General features: G+C 44.4%; 2 protein-coding genes across 15 annotated transcripts in view; one reads left to right on the top strand and one right to left on the bottom strand.

Annotated features, from left to right (window-relative positions):
- Window positions 1–9,929, bottom strand: part of Fbh1 (F-box DNA helicase 1) — a 39,536-nt gene extending 29,607 nt beyond the window's left edge. Inside the window, exon 1 of one of the 11 annotated variants that reach the window (XM_031358187.1) lies at window positions 9,776–9,929. Coding sequence is in view for 1 of the 11 variants with exons in the window: in XM_031358185.1 (XP_031214045.1) it covers window position 9,776 (1 nt within the window). In the remaining 10 variants the exon portion in view is untranslated. Of the gene's footprint in view, window positions 1–4,232; window positions 4,269–9,413 lie in introns of those variants that run through there. The other 10 variants (XM_031358188.1, XM_031358186.1, XM_031358193.1 and 7 more) reach the window with 10 other exon arrangements.
- Window positions 9,930–10,820: 891 nt separating this feature from the next.
- Ankrd16 (ankyrin repeat domain 16) overlaps window positions 10,821–24,277 on the top strand; it is a 63,066-nt gene continuing 49,609 nt past the window's right edge. The window contains exons 1-7 of one of the 4 annotated variants that reach the window (XR_004115049.1): window positions 10,821–11,286; window positions 12,244–12,464; window positions 14,323–14,365; window positions 16,479–16,587; window positions 17,188–17,349; window positions 19,239–19,317; window positions 21,743–21,970. Coding sequence is in view for 3 of the 4 variants with exons in the window: in XM_031358580.1 (XP_031214440.1) it covers window positions 10,946–11,286; window positions 12,244–12,464; window positions 14,323–14,365; window positions 16,479–16,587; window positions 17,188–17,349; window positions 19,239–19,317; window positions 21,743–21,909 (1,122 nt within the window). In the remaining variant the exon portion in view is untranslated. Of the gene's footprint in view, window positions 11,287–12,243; window positions 12,465–14,322; window positions 14,366–16,478; window positions 16,588–17,187; window positions 17,350–19,238; window positions 19,318–21,742; window positions 22,312–24,277 lie in introns of those variants that run through there. The other 3 variants (XM_031358580.1, XM_031358582.1, XM_031358581.1) reach the window with 3 other exon arrangements.

Genomic DNA, 24,277 nt, shown 5'->3' on the forward strand with positions numbered 1-24,277 from the left:
AACTACTTCTTTTACAGCTCAAGTTTAAAAAAGACAAGCATGAGGACCTGAGTTCAAATCCTCAGAACCCATGTTAAGGGAGGTGAGGTGGAACACAGCAGCCTAAGTCTGTGGTCCCAACCTGGGGAAGCTAAGACAGGAAGATCTCTGGAGCTTACTGGCCAGCCTGTCTAGCCAAATCAACAAACTCTACGTTCAGTGGAGACTATATCACAAAGTAAGGTAGAGAGTGATGAGATATCTGACATGAACATCTGGTTTATGTGAATACACGTATGTGTGCAACACACACGCATTGTGTGCACGGCACTGCAGGGCAGAGAGTGGTAAAGCACTTTGCCTAGCATGCACAAGCTTTGAGGCCCTAGGTTCAGAATGGAGATACACACACACAAACACACACACACACACACACACACACACACACACACACAAAAAGGCCCTGGGTTAATACCAATATATAATACTGAGTATAACTATAAATCATGCTTCCTGTGACTATTTCTGATCAGTACCTAATCAGTTGAGAAATAACCCATCTATTTTCAGCTAATTCTTTGAAGTTTTAATATATCTTTAAAAATTAAAACTTCATGAATACTGCAACATTTCTAAAAAATTAATTCCATACACATTAATGTCTAAAAGGACACTGGCGACCTTATGGCCATCTCATTCAGGCGAGACAGCACTACCATGTTAGGCACCACAACAGAATGTACACATGGCTCCAGGAAGGCAGCACTGGGTAGCTCTGACTTAGGTCAGTCAGATTTATCTTAGAGGTGTCACTGATTGAGAAAACACAGAAAAATGTCAAAATCATATGCAAAGTTACCTACCTACTTCTCCTGATTAGCAAAGCTTATCGAATTTGAATAAAACATGGAAATATGAAGACAGGAAGTACACAGTAGGCCAATTGCAGCCAATCTCGTGTTCCTAGAAATACCTTTAGTCACAGCAAGCAATAAATCTCAGTCATATACTTAGAATAGAAAATCAAACATTTAATCCCAGTACTTGGGAAGCAGAAGCTGGGGTCTGAGGAATTCAAAACCAACCTAATCTACATACTGAGCCCAGGTTAACCAGGTTTTCATAGTAAAACTCTGTCTCAAAAAAAAACAACCAACCAACCACAACAACAATAACAAAAAGGCCGGGCAGTGGTGACGCACACCTTTAATCCCAGCACTTGGGAGGCAGGGACAGTTGGATCCCTGTGAGTGCAAGGCCAGCTTGGTCTACAGAGTGAGATCCAGAATAGCCAAGGCTGCTACACAGAAAAACTGTCTCGAAAAACAAGAAACAGCCGGGCAATGGTGGCGCACGCCTTTAATCCCAGCACTTGGGAGGCAGAGGCAGGTGGATTTCTGAGTTCGAAGCCAGCCTGGTCTACAGAATGAATTCCAGGACAGCCAAGGCTACACAGAGAAACCCTGTCTTGGAAAAAACAAAAACAAACAAACAAACAAACAAAAATAAAACCTTGAATTTTCTATAAATTCAAGAATAACAATAAATGTAAATTCTGATTGTTATTTTTTAAAAAAAAATAAGACTTTACAGCAGGCAAGATTGCTCAGTGGGTAAAGCAAGTGCCATGGAAGCCTGACAAAACTGAGCTCTATTCCCATGAACCAACTCTTCAAATGTCCTTTACTTGTGCTCTGCACACTCACGGCATGGCATGTATACATTCACATTTACACAAACATACACAATCAACATTTTTTTAAATGAGACTTGATATTTTGCCTCTCCTGTTCAGACCCTCTCATATTATTATACACAAAGCTCAACTCATATTTTGGCTGCAAAGAAAGCTACAAGGGCCTTTCCCAAGCACAAACACATCTTCCAGGGACAACTGCTGGCTTCTAACCTACAAGTCAACTGACCCCAAGACCAAAAATAGGCATCTCTCTGCTTAACTCTCAATACATCTAATTGCTTCAAAGCTGACATAGGAATCTCTCTGCTTAACTCTCAATACATCTAATTGCTTCAAAGCTGACATGCACAGTGCCCAGAGCTGATGGTCTCAGAGAAGAATTACCTAGCCTACAGATCTCTCACACAAACTGCCTGCACAGGATCTGTTCTTGTGAATAAAATCACCAAGAAGATAAGCACTACTCAATTTATACAATCTAGGACCTTGGGGCCAAATGCTTGGCTGAGTGGAAGAAGTCAGATCATAAAAAGCTTCTGAGAACAGTGAAGACCAATGATCACATTCAATTCAGTTAAGAACTCTGATGCTGGGGCTGGAGAGATGGCTCAGCAGCTAAGAGCACGGTCTGCACTTCCAGAGGTCCCGAGTTCAATTCTCAGCAACCACATGGTGGCTCACAACCATCTGGAATGGTATTTGATGCCCTCTTCTGTTGTGTTTGAAGACAGCAACAGTGTGCTCACATAAATAAAAATAAATAATTTAAAAAGGAAAAGATTTCTGATGCCTACAAAGTCTGCAACACGATCTCTGATTTATATGACTTGGGCAATAGAAAACAGGTCAATGGGTTCCTCTACAACTGTATACATGCATATCTACCTTGTGACATTTCTGTAAAGCATGTAAGAATGGCTTCATCCCAACCAACTAATTAACAACAATGCCCTAATTAAAAGAGAAAGCTAGAGCACCAATAATGACTATAAACTAGACATATGTCTTAGTCATGCCTAGGAATCAAAACACATGTAAGAGTGCTTCAAGGTAAGCAACCCACCTGCCCTTTTCACTGCTGTGCCTCCGCATGCAGTACAGTGGCAGAAATATAGTATATTCTAGGGAGACTGAGTGCTTGTGTGTTCTCCAAATTCTAAAGTTGAGATCCTAACCACCAATCGGATGCTATTAAGAATGAGGACAAGGCCGAGCCGTGGTGGCGCATGCCTTTAATCCCAGCACTTGAGAAGCAGAGGCAAGCGGATTTCTGAGTTTGAGGCCAGCCTGGTCTACAGAGTGAGTTCCAGGACAGCGGGGCTACAGAGAAACCCTGTCTTGAAAAACAAAACAAAACAAAACAAAAACAAAACAAAACAAAACAAAGAAAAGAAAAGAAAATCCAGGGATCAGAGATGCAACTTAGAAGTAAAAGTAAAATAACTGTCTACCATGTGCAAAGCCTTGGGCTTAATCCCCAAACCACAAAAACAAAAGCAAACAAGAAATCCCAGCATGCTCCCCTGCTACTTCAGTCACAGGAGGACTCAAGTGAAGACAGCCATCTATGAACCAGGAAGCAATCCTTGGCCAGACACCAGACAGGTGTTTTGATCTTGGGCTTTCCACCTTCCAGACTATAAAAACTAAATGTGTTACTTATAAATGATCTAGTTTGTGGCCTTTTGTCATGGAAAGTAAGATGAACTGACACTGCAGTTCTATGCAGTGCATGGGTGAACAATAGGCAAGCTCTTCAGCTTAACCATGGTTGTACGGTTGAGTTTTGATTCTCAAGTTGACCCAACCAAGGAAGAAGAATCCTCAACTGAAGAACGGGCACGTCTGTGGCTCAGTTTTTGATTGACATGGAAGGACCCTCAGCCCACCGTGACTGGTCCCATCTTCAGTATAACAAAGGTAGCTGCCATGGAGCAAGTCAGTGAGCAGGCATTCCTCTGGCCTCCGCTTTAGTTCCTGCTTCACGCTCCTGCCTTGGCATCCCCTGATGAAAACCTCTGAAGTGTAAAATGAAACCAAGCCTTTCCTTTTGGTCTTACGTTTATCACAGCAATAGTAAACCAACCAGAACAGTGGCCTAAGGCATCCCAGCCCACTCTGGCCCAGTATCTGTCCTTAAGCTCTCCTCTGGTGGAGACTACATCCTTATCAGCTTCTCTTGGACTATATTCATTACAAAGCCTCTGCTTTGGGTTGCTGAACCCAGAAACTATGCTTCACTATCATCTAATCCTCAAAGTGCTTAGCACAGCACCACAATGGCAGAGGGTTACTTATCTGTTGAACGGGAAGTGCTTGACTATAATTGCCAGTTAGGCTTTCATTTGTCTTGATTTTTTTTTTTTTTTTTTTTTTTTTTTTTTTTTTTTTTTTTTTTTTTTACTTTTTAGTAAACCTCAGCTTAGAAAACAAGTCACAAACGGTGTAACTTTAGGATTTTGCGGCACAGGCTCCTCCTCCTCCTCCTCAGCACAAGCCCCCTGCACTTCTTGGTGCTGATGCAGCTGGTCTTGCTTTAAGCCTGGACTCTTACCAATGCTGAGCACATAAAAGGATGTGTATCTTGTGTGCTCCCATCTTCCCCACAACCAAGTTAAACAGGCAGCTGATTCTCCTGGATGCCAATAGAACATTCTAGACTATGATGTGGCTTTGTGTTCTAAAGACACCCTGGGGAAGAGTTCTCTAGCACCCCGAGTACATAAGATTACTGCTTTAAAAAGAACCTCCTCCGCCAAACACCCATGAGCTACCACCTGGAACCTTTTTAAATTGTTATGAAATTAAAAAAAAGTTCTGCCATTCTGGTCATTCTGTTTGGAGCTCTTGGTTATTGCCATAAAAGTTATGGTAATGATTCCAGGATTACTTGATATTGACACCAAAATAATCTTTGTTGTTCTATCTTTACTAAATAGAACTCATGCTAAAAATTCCTCTAGAACATACAGTTTATAGATCACATAGACAAGATGAAGACAGTAATTTCTTACAACTCCTAGAGAAGTTGATTATTATTAAATAACTGTTCTTAAAAGTAGAAAACAAACAAACAAACAGGCCAACTTCCTAGTACAAGGTTCCTCACTGGAGAGAAATACTGCTCCAAACCCTAATTTAACTTTGGTAATTAGATAATGTGCCATTAAGCCGGGCAGTGGTGGTGCACACCTCTAATCCCAGCGCTTGGGAGGCAGAGGCAGGTGGATTTCTGAGTTCAAGGCCAGCCTGGTCTACAGAGTGAGTTCCAGGACAACCAGGGCTACACAGAGAAACCCTGTCTCGAAAAAAAAAAAAAAAAGATAATGGGCCATTCTACCTCACCCTGTTACCTTGCCCAAGCTCCACACAATTCTCTGATAGATGGGCTTTGAAGGAGCACAGGTAGATGGCTGAGGAAACGTGTGATAGAGTCCATTATTATTACTATGACTTTGGTATTTGAAACATCCAATGACAGCCAGTAAAACTAAGAGTCCAAATAAATATAGCCAACTGTGTTATCCCTCAACTCTAGTGTTCTAAGTTGCCATTCAAGCCAGGAAGTACTTAGCAGTGATATAACCACTCTGCACATTTCTGAGACTCTTATTATGCTTTCATAAATGTCTATTAAAGTATACCTTATATAGATTATTGTCTTAATATATATTTGTTGTGTTATAGTAATAGCGATTTTTTTTTTTTTTTTTTGGCTTTTCGAGACAGGGTTTATCCCTGTAGCTCTGGCTGTCCTGGAACTCACTCTTTAGACCAGGCTGGCTTCGAACTCAGAAATCTAAGCACTGTCTCTGCCTCCCAAGTGCTGGGATTAAAGGCGTGTGCCACCACTGCCCGGCATAATAGCGATTATTTAGATAATGACAGTTTGTTTTCGCTCTGAGGCTAAATGTTTTCTGTAAGGTTTATAGGAAAGAGAAATGAACATATTTCTACCCAGTATCCTGTGTTTATAACTTCATAAATAACTGCTAATTAAATGAAAAGCTGCACAGCTATGGGACCGCCTTCTAAAGTTGGGCTGTTGGTTGGTGGCTTCAACTATCTCACAGCTCCTTAAGCTCCTTACAGCCCACCTTCTGCTTTACAGTGTTACCAGCGCCTTCCCTAAATTCTCATTTCACATGCAAAATAACACCATGATTGTTCAATTAAACTAGGGCTTAGAAAAGACCTGCTTCAAGCCACAACTTAGCTCCTAAGCAATAGCACCAGGGGCTGGAAAGATAAGAACCCTTGCTACTCCTACCAATTCCTAGCATTCATGTATGGGCAGCTCACAATAGATTGTAACTCCAGCTCCAAGGGGATCAATGATTCTTCCTGCCTCTGCAGGCTCTTGCACACTCTGCAGTACAAATACATACATGAATTTTTTTTTTAAACTTTAATCTGGTGATGTTTAATAACATCACCAAAAGAACCTGGCTTTTCTGACTGCTTGGTCTGGTGTGTTTTCGACTGTAACATTCTCCCTTTCTAGGTCCAGAAAACTTTACAGGAGGTTGAAAAAAATCTCACGTTAGTGGAACACAAAGATATATAACTAATACCGGCACTCAGTGATTGTGGACCAGCCTGGATGCAAAATTTTACTAAAAACAAAACAAACAGCTTCAAGTTGAATTCTTATGTCATTTTAAAAAGCACTGTTATATGTTACAATCAGAGACGGTTAATAGCAAATATTCAGAAAAAAACAAACTATAAGAGAAAAGTCACAGTCTATAGTATAGACTCAAATAGGAAAAAAAATTTAAGTATTTTGTCCCCATTTAACTCTAAGGAAAACATACAAACAAACACCAAACACAGAAAGAGTGGATACCCAGCTCTCATTCCTCTTCCTGTCATTCAGTCTTCACAGAAAGATCTACCAGCTACTTTCTGCTTCTCTAAACCCAAAGGGCGGCAACAGTTGGTCCAATCTTTGCTGTGGGGAATGTAATGGGGAAGGATGCTGGTAAAATGCACAGGAGGCCAGGTCAACCTCAGGGGTCATTTCTCAGAATCTGTCCTGTTTCTTTAACTGGGCCCCAGAGCTCACCTGATTCAGCTAGACTAGCTGGCTGGCAAGCTCAGGTACCTGCCTTCTCTCCCACTGCTGACATTACAAGGCACGCATTCTCATGCTCAGGACCCAAGTCAGGTCTTCATGCTTGACTGGCAAGCACTTGGCCAATTGAGTCATCTTCCCAACCCAGCAGCCTTGGTCTCTTATGGTCACCTCATGCCCTGAAACACAGACTACTTCCGTAAGTACAGCACCCCAATGTTTTTTTTTGTTTTGTTTTGTTTGTGACAGTGTTTCTCTGTTTAGCCCTGGCTGTCCTGGAACTTACTCTGTAGACCAGGCTGGCCTTGAACTCAGAAATCCGCCTGCCTCTGCCTCCCAAGTGCTGGGATTAAAGGCGTGCGCCACCACCACCCGGCTCAGCACCCATTTATTATTGCAAGAAAAAATGAGCTGAACTGTTCATTCTGTGTTCCTCAAACAGAATGACAGACAACAAACAAATGTAAAATCACTATTTACTGTCTACAGTATATCTTCATATATCTGAAAACCATTTTCTATTATTTATCCACTCATTCCTCAACCTCTTCATTTTTCTACCATATCCCAGCTTTACTATGAACTCCATGAGGGCTTTCCTTATGGTATCCTTGTTGCTAATGCTATTTTAGACATTGGAGAGCATACAAAAATAAGTAAGCCTGACCATAAGGCAGTTTCCAAAACAAACACAATTTGCTAAACATACAGCAATCCAAGCGCTACATAAATATATACATAAGGGCCTATGGCAGTAAATATAATTAGGACAGTTAGAAGAATCTCCATAAAGGGATGAATGGGATTCAGTTAGGCACAAGAAAACAATATGAATAAAAAACAAAGGAATGGCAGAATGTGTGACAGAAAAGTTTCCTTTCTTCAGAACAAAAAGCTAATTGACAGGCAATGGAAAATAACAAGGCTGGAAAATGAACTTGGAGCTAGAGACTACAAGGGTTCTCTTACATACTGCTAAAGACATTGGTCTTTATTTATTGCATAGACAATTCAGAGTAACATGCTGTTTTTAAAAGCAAGGCCATTACACAGCCAAGTTTAGATAGACATGGAGACTGTCAGCAAAACAAATCAGAAAGTCATGGTACCAAGCTAGGCAAGAGTTAGGGAAGGCCTGAGGACAGAAGCTGGGTAGCAAGGACAGGGATTATCAACAAAGTGTGAAGATCAAGAGAAAAATGGAGGACAACTGACTCTGCTTGTGGAACATGAGAAAGATGACATCATTAGCTATGTTAAAAAGCAAAGGAAGAAATGGCTACTTCAATCATTTTTCATACACTGAAAGGCCTAAAGTTTCCACTTTAAAAACAATTTTCCCAGGTTTCTTCTTGTGGTTTTGTTGTTGTTGTTTTGGTTGGTGGCTGGTCTACTCTGCTTTGTTGAGGTAGGGTCGTAGGCCAACTAAATGCGGGGCTGATCAAGAGTGTGTTGTCATGTCCAGATTATTTTGTTTTAAAAGGTTCTGTAGAATACCCAGTTAAAGCTCCAGAGAGTTCTATGAAATGCAAGGACAGCCTTTAAAGAGCATGCGAATAACTATTGACAATGTAAGTGCTGGCTTTGGTAATAAATTAACGGCAAAGACAAAAAAAAAAAAAAATCTAAATTTGTTTAAACTAAAGTCAGCCCGGGAGGGGGACAGAGAAATATAAGAAGGATGTTTGTTTGTGTGTGTGTGTGTGTGTGTGTGTGTGTGTGTGTGTGTGATAGTAACACATTTGAAATCAGAATTCAAATGCTTTTATGTAGTCACAAAGTAGGAAACATGTTAAAGGACTGATCCCTAAGTACCAAAGATCCATGAAACCCAGCAAAAGTCAGATCGAAAATCCCAATTCCATTGACAGTTACAAGGGAATAGAAGGCAGTAAAGGCCCCAAAGACCTTCACTGAAGAAATAGGCAGCTCAACCAGAGAGAGAGAAAAGCGATAGCCCTACTCATAAGCTTAAAGCATAAATACCTATCCCTCTCCGGGAAAATCACAAGGGCTATGGGGGCAGATTCACCAAAAATATCTAGTTTCCCAAAGGAAAACACAGACCAAAGTAAATTGATAAAGCAGAGGAGAGGCAGAATCTCATTTAGAATACCAGTTAAATAACCAATTTCATCCTTTTGTGAACCAAGATTCTCGGTTTTGTTTAAAGGACGGGAAACTTAAGAAATATAAGGCAAGAAAACGTGAAATCATTTGTAAGGAAGGAGTAAGTAGTCCAGACTAGCCTCGAACTCAAGGTTCTCTTGCTTCAGTCTCCCAAACGTTGGAACTTAAAACCATGCTAAGTGGCAGAAAGTTTGAAACTATCAGATGTCTCAACTTTCCAATACGTGGTAAAAATCACTCAATTCCTTAGGCCTCGATGTCCTTCCTCGTCTCTAAAACCTGAATGCTACCTGTGGGCTGTTTATGGAATAGACACTGTCAGGCGCTTAGTGAAGCAGAACGTAGTGCCAAATGCAAAGAAATTTGTCCTAAGCCCGGCAGCAGCGACTTCCATTTTACTCCCGAAACAGAAACACCATTAGATTAAATGTCTAGTTCCTCGAAAGGAAGCCAACAAAGCTTGCTGGGGTCTCAAAGAGCTCTCCAAAAGCCCCCCAGGCCTTCTCGCGTCCCCTTAATCACCATCACCTGTTCAGGTGAGGGGCTGGGCGACGACCAAGGCAAACACAAACGTCCGGAGCAGCATACAATGACTAGCCCAAGGTCAAAAACATTACAGTGGAGACCAGCCAGGCTTGCCAGCAGCAGAGGCTACGTCTTCTCAGGTGCTGCCCCTTCCGGAGCCTCAGGGAGCGGCGAAGGGATGCGGGTCTGCAGAGAGCTTCCGGCCTCCTCCTGCAGGCCCACTCCTGACCACCGTGGGCGCGGCCAGCTCCGACGCCCACTCTCAGCTAGGGCTCCACCCCCGAGGCCAAGACCCCTACGCGGGGACCCCGCAATATGAAGTTGTCCCGGCTCGCACCCCACGACAAGTCCACGGTCTCACGCACTATGGCGGCCCGGCCCAGGACCCCGGCGCCGACACCACCCGGCCGAAGCCGCTGGACATCCAGCTTTTCCCCGACCAGCAAGCACCTCCTTCGGCCCAGACAGCGAGCAGAGACGACTGCAGACTTCCTCCGCGAGCTCCGCCTCTTCGCTGCCAAGACGCACCCTCCACCGGAGACGACGGGCGGACACGTGAACCAATCGAAACACGGTGAACTGGAAGGGTCACGCGAACAGACGGATTCTAGAGCCAATCCGTACGCGAAGCAGGAGGGGGCGTGGCTCAGTGTCTTGGGCCACGCCCCGTCTGTGCTTCTGCCACCGCGAAGGAGGCGAAGGAAACTTTCCCAGAGTTCCTTCGAGCTCCCTGGGTTTCCGCGGGGGCTGGGGAGACAGCAGCGGGCAGGGAGGGGGCTGGGGTCGGCTGCGGATTGGGTGAGGATCGGGCGGAGCACAAGGACACGGTTCCAGCTCTGAGAGGCCCCAGAAACCCTTGCTGTTGTGAGCCTGGTCAGCTGAAGGATGCGGCTGTGCAGCCCCGCAAGCATCCTCACAGCAGAGATGTGCCGGCTGGGCTCCAGGGTGGTGGGCAGCGTGCGCCCGGCTGCGGAAAGCTGGCCGCACTCCAGCCCCAACTGCGGAGCAACCCAGCAAACATCCCCAGAAGCTGTACGTGGAGAGCAGACCACATCTGGGGTGCAAGGTCAGAAGTCCCACTGCAGGGCTTCGCGGTACCCCAGCACCATCCATGCTGATAGGTCTTCCGTCCCCAGATCACTCGGGTGCAGGGACAGCTCTAGGATGTCAGGTGCACACCCTTACCCCTAGCCCCGGGAGCCTGAGGCCCCACCCTGACGAGTCGGCCTGTGTAGAGCGCGGTAACCAGAATGACCTACGAGTGTGCCTGTTGTCGCCTGAGGAGACACCATTCTACATTGGAGATTGTGACTCCCAAACCAGGGCAAGAAGCATAAAAAAAGGACGCTAGCGGACAGAATCCGGGGGGTGGGGGGGTGGGGCGGGGGGGCGGAGAGTCTGGGAGAAAACGGTCACGTGCAGGAAGCGGAAGCACCTGCCTTCTCTCGGATTCTCCCAACCTATCATAACACGAGTCTGCATCTGAGAAGACTGGACCTGAGTCTTCTTAGTTTTGTCCACCCTGGTCCAGGGCGATGGCTCCACCTGGGGATCCGCGGCGCCTCTGCAGGCTGGTGCAGGAGGGCCGGCTGCGCGCCTTGCAGGAGGAGCTGGAGGTAGCTGGTGGTTGCCGAGGGCCAGAGATGGCCCTAGGCAGCCGAGGGCCAGCCGGAGATACCCTTCTCCACTGTGCAGCACGCCATGGGCGCCAGGACATCCTAGCGTACCTAGTGGAGACTTGGAGTATGGACATCGAGGCTGCCAACCGAGACTACAAGCGGCCTCTGCACGAAGCTGCCTCTATGGGCCACCGGGACTGTGTACGCTACCTCCTGGGCCGAGGTGCAGTCGTGGACTCCTTGAAGAAGGCGGACTGGTAGGTGCCCAACCCAGGGTCCAGAAAAGCTATATGGACACTCTCTTTAGAATTGCAGATTTTCTTGTATTTTTTCAGTGTGTTCGTTAGATGTATAACTTTTCTCAGCTTCTAATCCTCTCCCTGGCCTTCCTTTCTTATGGGTTTGGTTCTCTAGTTAGGTCAATCGCTTCCCATTGAAAGAGTATAGAAGGCCAGGCGGTGGTGGCGCACGCCTTTAATCCTGGCACTTGGGAGGCAGAGGCAGGCGGATTTCTGAGTTCAAGGCCAGCCTGGTATACAGAGTGAGTTCCAGGACAGCTAGAGCTACACAGAGAAACCCTGTCTCGAAAAACCAAAACAACAACAACAAAAAAAAGAGTATAGAAATGTAATCAAGTGAAGTGTAACAGTTGAATTGTACTACTCGTGTGCCCAAGATGCATTTTTTCTGGAGACATCTTGCCAAATTACCTATTCACAATGACATATTTTAATTTGCATGGCCACAGTGGATAAGTACAGTTGATGAAATTCAGTTGACCATTCACCACATAATTGAGTTCTTAGGCAGTTTTGTCACCCCTAGCCTTGCAGAGCCACCAGCACGAATGTTGGTGATACTCCTCTACTACACAAAGCAATTTCATTTCTTCCTAGATTGACATCGTTTTTAGTTCCATGTCTAATTCCTAAGAGCCTGTGGACTTCTTTAGGCTCATAACTTAATGAAACTCCTGCCTTCAAATTATTTCAAATCTGTTAAAACATAGGGGCTGGGAAATATATCAGTTTCCCCTTGTTATTTCTCCAAGGTCCTCAGAGAAGTCAGAGGCTGACAGTCTAAGGTGTTTTCCTGCCACGCCCCCTCCCCACCCCCACTCCTCTAAGTCTTCCATCTCCACCACAGACATACTTACCATGAAGGTTTGGCTTCTTCCAAGTGCCTCAACTCTTTTCCATCCTGATTGACCTTAGGACTCCTCTGATGATGGCTTGCACAAGGAAGAACCTTGAAGTGATCCAGGACCTTGTAGAACACGGTGCTAATCCACTCCTGCAGAACAAGGATGGCTGGAACAGTTTCCACATTGCCAGTAGAGAAGGCGACCCCGTGATTCTCCGGTACTTGCTCACTGTCTGCCCAGATGCTTGGAAAACAGAGAGCAACATTAGAAGAACTCCTTTACACACTGCAGGTACACCCTGCAGGCTCCGTAGTCTGCAGTGGCTTTATCCAAGCCACCTGCTGGGGAATGGAGGATTTGGGAACCCAGAAGTCAGAGCATCAGAGTGTCTTGTGCTCTCTTGTCAAACTAGACATTTCTGAAGAGATGGAACCTTCCGCTAATCTGTCCTTATATTGGTCCACTTTTCCGGTGTGTCTGTCATATCCTTCCTGGTCAGTTAGATGATACACTGGGTTGTTCCTTCTAATGTCTGTGACTCTGGGTGAAGAACTTGATCTGTATTTGAGCAAATATCCTTGGTAGCTTTTAACAGTGGTAATGATACCATGCTGTAGAGTCCTAGAGAAAAGCAAAATTAGAATGGAATAATAGTGTGGGTAATAGTCTGACAAGTCTAATAAAACAAGAAAGTTAAGAAATAAGCCAGAGCCAGGCAGTAGTGGTGCATGCCTTTAATTCCAGCACTTGGGAGGCAGAGGCAGGCAGATTTCTGAGTTTGAGGCCAGCCTGGTCTACAGAGTGAGTTCCAGGACAGCCAGGGCTACACAGAGAAACCCTGTCTTGGAGAGAGAGAGAGAGAGAGAGACAGAGAGAGAGAGAGAGAGAGAGAGAGAGAGAGAGAGAGAATGAGAGGGGGAGGGAGAGGGAGAATGAGAAAGGAAAAGAAGTAAGCCAGACAGCATGGTGCATGCCTGTAATTTTTACACTTGGGAAGCTAAGGCAGCAGGGCAATGTCAGGAGACCTTGTCTCATATCCCCTAATACTCCACCTCTCAAAGAGAGAAATTTGGGAAGTAATTCTTAGTCTAAGAGGCAGTTCATTGACTCAGGACCCTGAGCTCTTACTTTCTCTAGACCAATGGCTGAGATATGATACAGTCTAGATTACAAGCAGCCGGTGGCAGATCTCCAGCCACAGCTGACCCTTAGGGATCAAGAAATTCTTTTTGAAACTTTTTGAATGAGTAGGAAAAAATCCACACAGTTCATAAATTACTTGGCCAGCTCTCCCATCACCTCCTGCCCCCAAAAAAATTCCTTTGGGGAACCAATCAATCAGTGACCTGTCTGTCACTCACCAAAACAAACAGAGGACAGACAGTCAGCATCCTTCCTGTTGAGTGTAGGTATCTTCATTAGGAGGAGTAGCTTTCTGGAGAGTTTTCATAGGTTCCTATTAAGTAGATTACAGTTAAAGTGGTTTTGCAGTTTTCTGGTAAGACACCATGCTGCCCTTTGAACCTCACAGTGCTAAAGTGTAAAGATAAGTTTAAAATTAAAAGTTTGCCCTGAAAGTGCTCATAAAGATGAAATACCGGGTGTGTAAAGTGGAAACATCATTCTTTACCATTTATTTAGTTGAATTTTCTCTTTCTGGGACAGTAATTATACCTGCTTTAGAAGTATACCTGTGAGAAGACCGGGGTAGATGTGGCTGAAGAGATGGCTCAACAGTTAAAAGCATTAACCACTCTTGCAGAGGACCCAGGTTCAGTTCCCTACACTCAAAAGGTGGCTGTCAACCACCTCTAACTCTAGATCCCAAGTTTCAAGGGATCCATCACCTTCTTCTGACCTCTGTAGGTATAACCCATACATTTGGTACACATGCACACGTGTAGGGAAGATAGTTACATACATAAAATAAAATAAAAACAACAAAAAAATATTTTTTTCTTTTAAAATAATGAGCAAAGTAAGTAAGAGAAGTAAGAATTGTACTTGTTTTAAATGATTTATTTGTTGTATGGGATAAACCCGGGGTTTTGAGCACACTCGGCTGAGATTTAGACAATGAGCTGCTTCCCCTGCCAAAGTTTCAGTTATGCACTGAAATGTTCCAACTGTCTCCATTCTTTTCCTCTAGCAATGCACGGCTGTTTTGAAGCAGTCCAGGTGCTTCTTGAGAGGTAAGCACAAAATGGTAAGTTGGCGGAAAGTATTTCTTCGTTATAACAAGGAGCTAGTCTTCCTTTTATGTAGAGAGCTCAGAGCCCGCAAAGGACAAGGCCTGCATACCAATGAGGATTGCAAGGAATTTAGTGTCCCCATAGGAGCATGTGGTAGGAGGACCCAGTATATCAGCACCAGCCAAATCAAAGCTGTTCACCTGAGAGTAACAGTTGCACATGAAGGACGGCAAAGGGAGCTTTCTGCGTAAAGACTGGAAGTAGTTCAGTCTGCTGAAGTCTAAACAGTAAAGAGAATACAGACGCTGTAGACCATTGTGAAGTTTGCATCTTATTCCGAGCTTGTGAGGTACCATTGAGGAGTTGAGTTGGTTGGTGAGTTGGTTTTGAAAAGGATCTCACTAGGATCTCTCCTAGCTGGCCTGGAACTCAAAATGTAGACCAGGCTGGTCTCAAACATACAGAAATCCACTCTCTTTTACTTCCCCAGTTCTGATATTAAAGGTATGCATCACCATGCCCAACCTTGTTGAAAGTTGGGTTTTTCTTAGGCAGAGGCAGGCTGATGTCTATGTTCGAGGCCAGCCTGGTCTACAGAGTGAGTTCCAGGACAGCCAGGGCTATACAGAGAAACCCTGTGGGATGGGGGGGAGGGGGGAATGGCCCCATGTATTTGAATGCTTAGTCCCCAGGGAGTAGCACTATTTGAAAGGATTAGAAGGATTAAGATCAGTAGCCTCATTGGAGGAAGTGTGTCAGTGGGGGGTGGGTTTCCAGGTTTTGAAAGCCCTTGCCAGGCCAAGGCTCTCTTTGTCTATGAATCAGGACCTAACTCTGTGCCTGTATACCACTATGCTCTGTACCATGATGATAATGGATTAAGCCTCTGAAACTGTAAGCAAGCTCCAAACTGATTGCTTTATTTACAGCAATAGGACAGTGACTTAAGGCAGAAAGAAGAGGTGGATTGAGGGTATCTTTTAGAAGTCGAATCAATAGCAAAAGCTAAATAATTTGATAGAGGGATCTGAGAGGGCCTGGGGAAGTAGCCCAGTGGTACAGTGGTAGCATGCTTGCCTAGCATATTTAACGCCTTGGGTTCCATCCCTGACACCCTAGAAAATAAAGGAGGGGCAAGGGAACACCAAGGGTGACTTTTACAGTGTGGTATCTGTGCTACTTGCTGAGATATTGAACACTGGAAGAGGAGCAGGTTTGGGGGAAGCATAAAAATTTTACCTTGGAACAAACAAGCAGAATAGTTTTGTCTGTGTGGGAGATTGAAGCCAAGAGTTCAAATAAGCAGAGACAAGATGAGCCAGATCCAAAGTGGAGGCTTTACAACCTCTACATACTGATGTGAGGTTAGACATGAAAATGATAACTTGGTCAAAGCAAACAGCACTCAGTCCTGGGTTCTAAGAGCATGTGTCAAGCACTTAGAGCCACAAATCTAAGTTTGTAAATGCTCTTCACTGAAGAAACGCTTTGCAAGCACCTTTGTGTGTTAGTTAGGTCTGGGTACTGAGATAAACAAAGCTCCACTCCAGTGGCCTTCATAGGCTAATGAGGAAGACTGTGGATAAATTATTCCATGGAACCCTAGAATTAAAAAAGCCACATGCAGTGGTCCACATCTGTAATTCCAGCCCTCCAGAGACAAAGGCAAGAAAGGCTGAGTTCCAGGCCAGGCTGGACTGCACAGCAGGATGACTCTGATTGGGGAGGGGTGGGGGACATGAGGTGAGGGTGATGGTAAGAAGAACTTCTGGAGGCAGACTTGTGCCTAAGTGTGAAAGCAGAGAGGGAGAGGAGGAGACATGTTGTACATACCCTGGCTTCAGAATTACATTATGTAATTGGTTGGGAGAGGAAAGAGAAAGACGTAGTTAGGGTGACTACAGAAGCACCAAGCTGAGAAGCTGATGAAAGGAAGGTTCTCACAGACATGGTAGAGGTTGAAGAGGAAGGTCCCCACCCAAGGCCTGGAGCTCAGTTCAGAGGCTATCACAGATCATCGGTGAGACACACAGTCTGCCCGCAGACCATCAGGTCACCTGTCTTGGGTTTGAAGGGGTGACTACAGCTCTGTCATTTTTGGATTTGGCTATAGGTGTCACTATGAACCAGACTGTAGAGACAACTGTGGTGTCACGCCGTTCATGGATGCAATTCAGTGTGGCCATGTTAGCATAGCCAAGCTGCTCCTTGAAAACCATGAGGTACAAAATGGTTTTGATTATTGCTTTATTTCTTCTTTAGAAATTTTAGATCTGGAGATAAACAATACATCATTATTCAACTGTTGGCTTCACATTCTGGTTCCTCTGAGTTTTCCTAGTGGGAGGGCCTTTGGCCTGTGGAGGCATCCATAGGCACCTGTGCATTAGTGTTCCCATCTCTAAAGTAGTGACAAAATGTGCTTTTTGTAGAAGGCTCCTACAAGGGTTAAATGATGCTGGGCATGGGGCTCAAAGTAAAGTGCTTGCGTAGCATAGCATAGCATAGCATGCTTGGGATCCTGTACATGATCCAGGGAGGAGCCAATAATCCAACATACAGAATGCAGTTAGCAAACTCAGGATTGAGTAAATGGTGTCATTTAATAGTAATAGCAACAAAGTATCCTGACAGAGCTTAAAGTGCTGTAGCCAGAGCATTGACTTGATCACATTTCCCTTCAACTCCTTTGAGAATCAGACAGAAATTATGTGCTCTACCCAGAAGAACCCAGAGACAGCTAAGCTTCCCCCAAAACATCTACAGGACCATGGGACCAGATTTCTCTGAATTTGACATTGCTCTTTTTTCCTACCTACTAGGCTTGCTCTTCAGCTGCTGATAGCCTGGGGGCCCAGGCTCTACACCGAGCAGCAGTCACTGGGCAGGATGAAGCCATAAGATTCCTGGTGTGCTGTCTTGGCATTGATGTAGATGTGAGAGCAAAGTCAAGCCAGCTCACAGCGCTTCACTATGCAGCGAAGGTCAGTTGCTTCTCATCTCAGCCCTACTCCTTTAGGCTTACTTTGCTCCAGTGACTGAGAGCTCTGTAGTCCTGGCATCTGTGGCTCCATGTGTATTCTATATTCATGAGATGTCTGTGATGCTGAGTCTTAGATCTCTTTAAATGGAAACCTGATATTTTTTATTTTTAAAAAATGGAAAAAGAGGGGTGGGGAGATGGCTCAGAGGTTAAGAGCTCCTGAGTTCAACTCCCAGCAACCACATGGTGGCTCATAACAATATATAGTAAAACATGGTGTCCTCTTCTGGTGTGCTGGCATACATGATGTAAAATACTATATACTAAATAAATAAATCTTTTTTTTTTTTTAAGTGGAGAGAGAACTTTTTGTTTGTTTGTTTGTTTTCAAGACAGGGTTTCTCTGTGTAGCCCTGGCTGTCCTGGAACACTCTCTGTAGACCAGACTGGCCTCAAACTCAGAGGTCCTGCCTGCCTCTGCCTCTTGAGGGAACTCTTCAATTTAATACTTGGGCTTTATGTACCCTTCCCACTCTTATTTCCAGGAATAGTTTTATTTAAAACCATAAAGGCGTTGAAGGGTGATGAAGGCCTTCTTGGTTGTCTCTAAGTGTCGGAGAGCAAATTGTGAAATTCCACTTTAGTATAGTCGCACTGAAACTTTTCAATTAAAAATTAGTAAGGGGTTGGAGAAATAGTCCAATGGCCATATGCGCTTGCTGCTCTTGCAGAGTTCCCTACACCCACGCCAGGCAAATCACAACTGTCTATAACTCCAGCTCCAGGGAATCTGTGGTGTCACACCCTTCATGAATACATTTCAGTTCAGCCACATTTGCATTGCCAAGCTGTTCCTTGGAAAATATGAGGTATAAAGTAGTTTCGCTTATTCCTTTATTTCTTTAGACATTTTAGATCTGGCCTCAACAGGCACCTACATTATTATTCACACCTCTCTCTCTCTCTCTTTCTCTCTCTCTCTTTTTCTCTCTTCTTCCCTCCCTCCCTCCCTCCCTTTCTCTCTCTCTCTTTCTCTCTCTCTCTCTCTCTGTCACACACACACACACACACACACACACATACACACACACAAGTAAAATAACTTGCTAAAAATTAACAAATGAGCAAAGATTCATTATATAAAATTTGTAGGTTTTGTATTGAATTCAGAAGTTAAAATCTCTTTAACTGGCACAAAGGGAATGCATCTACTGGTCTCTCCAATGTATAAAACATTAAGGATGTGCATAAATATTTCCCTAGAGAAAAAGCTATTTTAGGAGGCTTGCTTATTATACACCGTTGAGAAGTCACATGCCTTTATTTAGAAGCAAAGTTACATATTTTCTGACCAACAACCCCCATCACACACTTCTCCTGAATTCAAGGGGCAGGTACCTGAATGGCCTGAGTCCCATCCACAGACATGGGAAGAGAAGCTCTTTCCTCTGGGGAAAGGTTGAACCTGCAGCCTTGATTCTAGCCTTCCACTGGCCGGCTAGACAGTGTGCATAAAAGATACTGGCTGTGGTAGGGACCTCTCTTCTGAGAGCCTCAGCTTTTCAACTGCCCTCTGCCTTAATGATTTTAACAAAAAGTTCAGATGATCGATCAGGAAATTTCGAAACTGTGACTTCCATATAAACCACAAGGTTCCATACTGGTGACCTTGATGGAAATTTAGTCATCTTATTCAGCCTGATAACTGAAGGTTACCATTGTTGAGTGATTCATGTTAGAATCATGGGTAATACAAACCTTCCTTAAAACAGGAAGAGTCAACATTTGCAGTTGGCTGTGTCAGGGAGTTTCTGGTGCGCACTAGAGGTTGTTTCTAGAGGTGTGGCTTTGTCTTCATCACAGTGGTAATGAATTTATTTCAACACTCAGGAAGGACAGACAAGCACAGTTCAAACACTGTTGTCCTTGGGTGCCGACATCAACTCTACAGATGAAAGAAAGCGCTCAGGTAGGAAATACAAAGAATTCACAGACTTTTTAGTTCAAAGCATTGATATGGGCTACATACCTAATATGCACACAACCCTACATTCGGTCCCTACCCCTGAAAAAAATTGTCTCTTTTCATTTGTAAAAGCTGGTGGAGCCATTGGTACAGACATCGTGATTTTTGGTTTTGCTTTTTTGATGAAGATTTTTTTTTTAAACGTGTATTGGTGTTTTGTCTGCATATATATAAGTGCATTGTGTTCATCCCTGGTGCCCGTGGAGGCCAGAGGAGGGTGTTGAGTTACTTTGAACTAGTTGTAGAATGTTGTAAATTACCATGTGGAGCCAAGCAGTGGTGGTACACACCTTTTAGTCCCAGTACTCAGGAGACAGGGGCAGTCAGATCTCTCTGAGTTCAAGGCCAGCCTGGTCAATAGAGCAAGTTCCAGGACAACCAGGGCTCTGCAGAGAAACCCTGTCTTGAAAAAACAAAACAAAACAACAACAAAAATAAATTACCATGTGGCTGCTGGGAATTGGATTCCTGGGTCCTCTAGAAGAACAGCCAATGCTCTTAACTGTTGAACCCTCTCTCCCTTATTCTTTGTTGAATAAGAGCTCAGAAAACCTATGTAGACCTGGCTGGCATCAAGCCAGAACTAAAGGTGTAGGCTACCACAACTGTCTGACATCATGACTATGGTGATGAAAACTGACCCCATTCTGTGACTGTGGTTGGTTAGTTTTTGTGGATTTTTTTCACCCAGATTCATTTATCTATTCTTATGTGTATGTGTTTTTTATGAATGATTGACACATATGTGCAGATGCCCCAGAGGCCAGAAGAAGGATTCAGATCTGTTAGAACTGGAGGTGCTAGGAACTGAACTCTGGCCCTCTGTAAGGGTAGCCAGTGTTCCTAACTGCTGAGACATCTCTCCAGCCCCTGGAAGCCATAACACTATGTGCATTTTCCATCTCATCCATGAGGGCTTTCTATAGATTTAGGTTCAGAGTAGAGCCTCAGTGCTTTTCTCTCTGTGTATACCGGAGACCGAGCCCAGGGCCTAGATAGACATGACCTAGCATTGAACTACATCCCCATTGCTGTGCAGAGCTGATCCTTTTATACGTGACTTTAGAAGAAACCATTCAATTACTGATTCTTCGAGCCAAGGGCATCTCCTAGGGTTCAGTGGGATCGGGCTTCAAAGAGTCCCAGCCGATCGGATCTCAATTGCAGGTCATACAGAAGAGCTGCTGCTAGTTAGAGCAGGCATTGGGACTGGCTCCTTGGGATCAGGCAGCCTTTGGATTCTCAGCATGCCGGGACCTTTTAGTGCTAATTTCTGCACATAGAGTAGAAAAATGTGTCAATAGATTTTTGTCACTATGTCCTAATTCATGATAATGCAGCAGACTATTAAGAAATTTTTCTGTGCCATTACAACCCTAAGTATCCCGTAAGAGTGAGCCTAGGGAGAAGCAGTCTCCTTTTGCTCGATACTAACCAGAAAAGCTTCTTACATCTTCTGATTTATCTTTTTTTCTGAACTTTTTTTTTTTAAGAATTATTTATTTTATGTATGTGAGTACACTGTAGCTGTCTTCAGACATACCAGAAGAGGGCATCGGATCCCATTGTGGGTAGTTGTGAACCACCATGTGGTTGCCGAGATTTGAACTCAGAACCTCTGAAGAGCAGTCAGTGCTTTTAAACTCTGAGCCATCTCTCCAGCCCTGAATTTTTTTTTAATTGGGTTTTTTTTTCTTTTTTCTTTTCCTTCTTTTTTGGTTTTTGGGGTTTTTTTTGTTTTTTTGGTTTTTTGTTTTTGTTTTTTTCGAGACAGGGTTTCTCTGTGTAGCCTTGGCTGTCCTAGAACTCACTCTGTAGACCAGGCTGGCCTTAAACTCAGAAATCCACCTGCCTCTGCCTTCCAAGTGCTGGGATTAAAGGCATGCACCACCACACCCGGCTGTTTTGTTTGTTTTTTGAGATAGATTTTCTGTATGTGGCTCTGGCTGTCTGGAAACTCACTCCATAAAGCAGGTAGACACCTCAAACTCACAGAAATCTGCCTCCCACTTGCTGGGATTAAAGGTGCATCCCACTATACCTGGCAGGTTTGTTTTCTTTAGAAAGAATTGTAACCCAGTCAGGTCAAAATTGCCATCTAACATAGGCCACCATGGGCTGGTACGGAAGTGTAAAATGTGTGTGATTGGAGAGCTGGCAAGACGGCTCAGTCTTGAGATCACTTGCCGCCGAGCCTGGTGGCCTGCACAGTGGTGAGAGGCAACTCCGCTCTCCACAGGCACTGCAGCAAGTGCACATTCACACAGTCACACCCAGAGTGCCCAAGCTCTGTAGAACCGAATAATTCACTATTTGTTCCTGAGTGCAGTCTGTGTTCTCAGCATAGATCCCTCTTGTCTCCCTTTAGCCCTGCATCTGGCCTGTGCAGGTCAGCATGTGGCTTGCACCAGGTTCCTCCTACAGTCAGGACTGAAGGATTCCACAGACCTAACAGGCACCTTGGCCCAGCACCTCACGAGGAGTGTAGATATCCTTCAGGACTTTGACCACGATGTGAAATCACAGGATGCTTGAGGAAGGAGGCGATGGAGTTCATGGCAGTTCACATCATGCTCCTTCAGTTGCCAGCAGATCAGTGAGTTACTTCTTAGCCAGCGCTTTCATCTCCTCCTGACTCTCCTTCTGCATGTTCTTCAGCTGAGTGACCAGGAGTCTGGTTCCTGGCATGTTGTGTGATCTGGAACATAGCCATTTGTTTCTCCTTTTGTAAGCTGTAATAAGGATTGAACTCAGAACCTTCACTGCTCAGCAAGTGCTGTGACACTAAAGCACATTACCAGCCCTGTATCTTGGCTTTCCTACCCTTCAAGGAGAATGAGGTTAAACATAGAGGTTTGCATATCCTTAGGGAGTGAATGTAATATACGTGTCTTTAAATATATGAAAACCTAATAAAACAATATAAACTGATGTCTACTCAAGCTATAAAATATAGTCAGCCTATTCAGTTGAAACATCCTTTATTCTCCTGCCTTTGTGCCAGCATAGATCCCTCTTGTCTCCCTTTAGCCCTGCATCTGGCCTGTGCAGGTCAGCATGTGGCCTGTAGTCCCCTGCAATGCAGCTGCCATAGCTAAACCTTGATTATAGGAAGGTCCAATATCTGCACAAAGACGAATATATCCAGATAAATCCATCTGACCCTTGTGTGGCTGAATAGCTGCTCTGCACGCTGCATTAGCATTTTCATAGGCCAACTGTGTAATAAGCGGACCGTTCGTGTGAGAATCTCCAAGGATTCTGCTCGCAGCTTGCTGTAACCTAGCTACGAAATTTTGAAAAAGCTCCTCTGGACCTTGTTGGATGCCAGTTAGACTTCCACCAACCTCACCTTTCGTAGGCAATTGAATCCAAGCCCTTCTCACTGCCATCACAATTTGTGCATATGCCCCAGAAGGATACTCAATCTGTCTAGCATTTCCTTCATATTGTCCTTCCCCCAGGAGCATGTCTAGATTCCATTCTGGATTACCTGACTCAGCATTCTGCGTGACTGTCCTTTTGCTAATTTCCTGCCATTTTGAACCCCAAAGTAAAAAATCACCTGCTTGCAAAGTAGCCTTACACAAAGTTCTCCAATCTTGAGGTGTTAAATTTGACTCTATTACATTGTCCAAAAGTGCCCGTGTAAACGGGGCGTTTGGACCATATTGAGCTACTGCTTCTTTTAGATCTTTTATCACCTTGAATTCTATGATCTGATGTTGTCCATATCTCTCCTTCTGCTGATCAAGCTGTTCCACTACAGGAAACACTAGCACTCCGGAAGTGTCCTGCCCATTTTCGAGAGCCTGATTAATTGCTCTCCCTAAAGGTGAACGGCCTATCTCTAGATTGCTGTCCTTTCTTTTGCCTGATACCACCTTTAGCTCATTCAACTCATTATTCAATTTCTGTAACTTGATTTCAAACTCCAATTTTCTTAATTGTAAATTTCTCTGAGCCTTCTCTCCTATCAAAGTGGACCTAGAGGGAGCAGATGTTGCATATGAATGCCGCTTCTCTCTACAAGACCTAGTAGATCTGCTTTCTGAGGAAGAATTTTTACTCTTTTTGCTTTCCGTATCTGTACTCTCCAAGTCCCGAGAGCTAGATTCACTTTCTGACGCTTTCTCTCTCTCCTCTATGATCTCCTGTTCAAGAGCCCAAAGGCGGAGAGTAAATCCATCCGCCTCATTATTTCTCAGGGCTCTTCCAGTCTTTTCCCAAGTCTTTTTATTCAAAACTCTTACGTCCTGAAGCTGCTGACAGTATTCTATCTCATCTGAGAGTTTTTTTAATGCATCTTTGTCTACCCTGATTTCTCTTGCCTGGAGCAACTTATCTGCATTCTTTATCCCTGCCTTCAATTCATTCGAACCCACCCTCACTATCAGTCCAGGTTGAATTGGCACTGACCCATGCCAATTCAACCTGGCCCCGTACCCTTTTCACATGGAAATACTTCTACAATATAAAAATAAGGCCAGCGCTAGCATCAAAATTACCTCCCGTGTAGAATGGTGTACGACCTTTATCCTTTTCTTCTGAATTCTTTAGGCAGAGCTCTGCTTGACAGTGTGTCCTTTATAAATCCTGTGTCCGAGTCCACGTGTTCAAGCGCCATTATGAAACTGTCCCGCAGTTTCATGAACTTGGGTTCCCTCGGGCGAAGGAGTAAAGGACCTGAAATATAGGGTTCGAGAGACAAGAGAAAAACACAAAGCCAAGTTGCACCCCCAATCAAGGCTTCGTACTTTACTTTGGGGGTTCAGCATTTTTTTTTTTTTGTAGGTTTTTCGAGACAGGGTTTCTCTGTGTAGCCCTGGCTGCCCTGGAACTCACTCTGTAGACCAGGCTGGCTTCATACTCACAAATCCGCCTGCCTCTGCCTCCCAAGTGC

This window comes from Mastomys coucha, unplaced genomic scaffold (assembly GCF_008632895.1).
Source record: "Mastomys coucha isolate ucsf_1 unplaced genomic scaffold, UCSF_Mcou_1 pScaffold7, whole genome shotgun sequence".
Taxonomy (NCBI): Eukaryota; Metazoa; Chordata; class Mammalia; order Rodentia; family Muridae; genus Mastomys; species Mastomys coucha.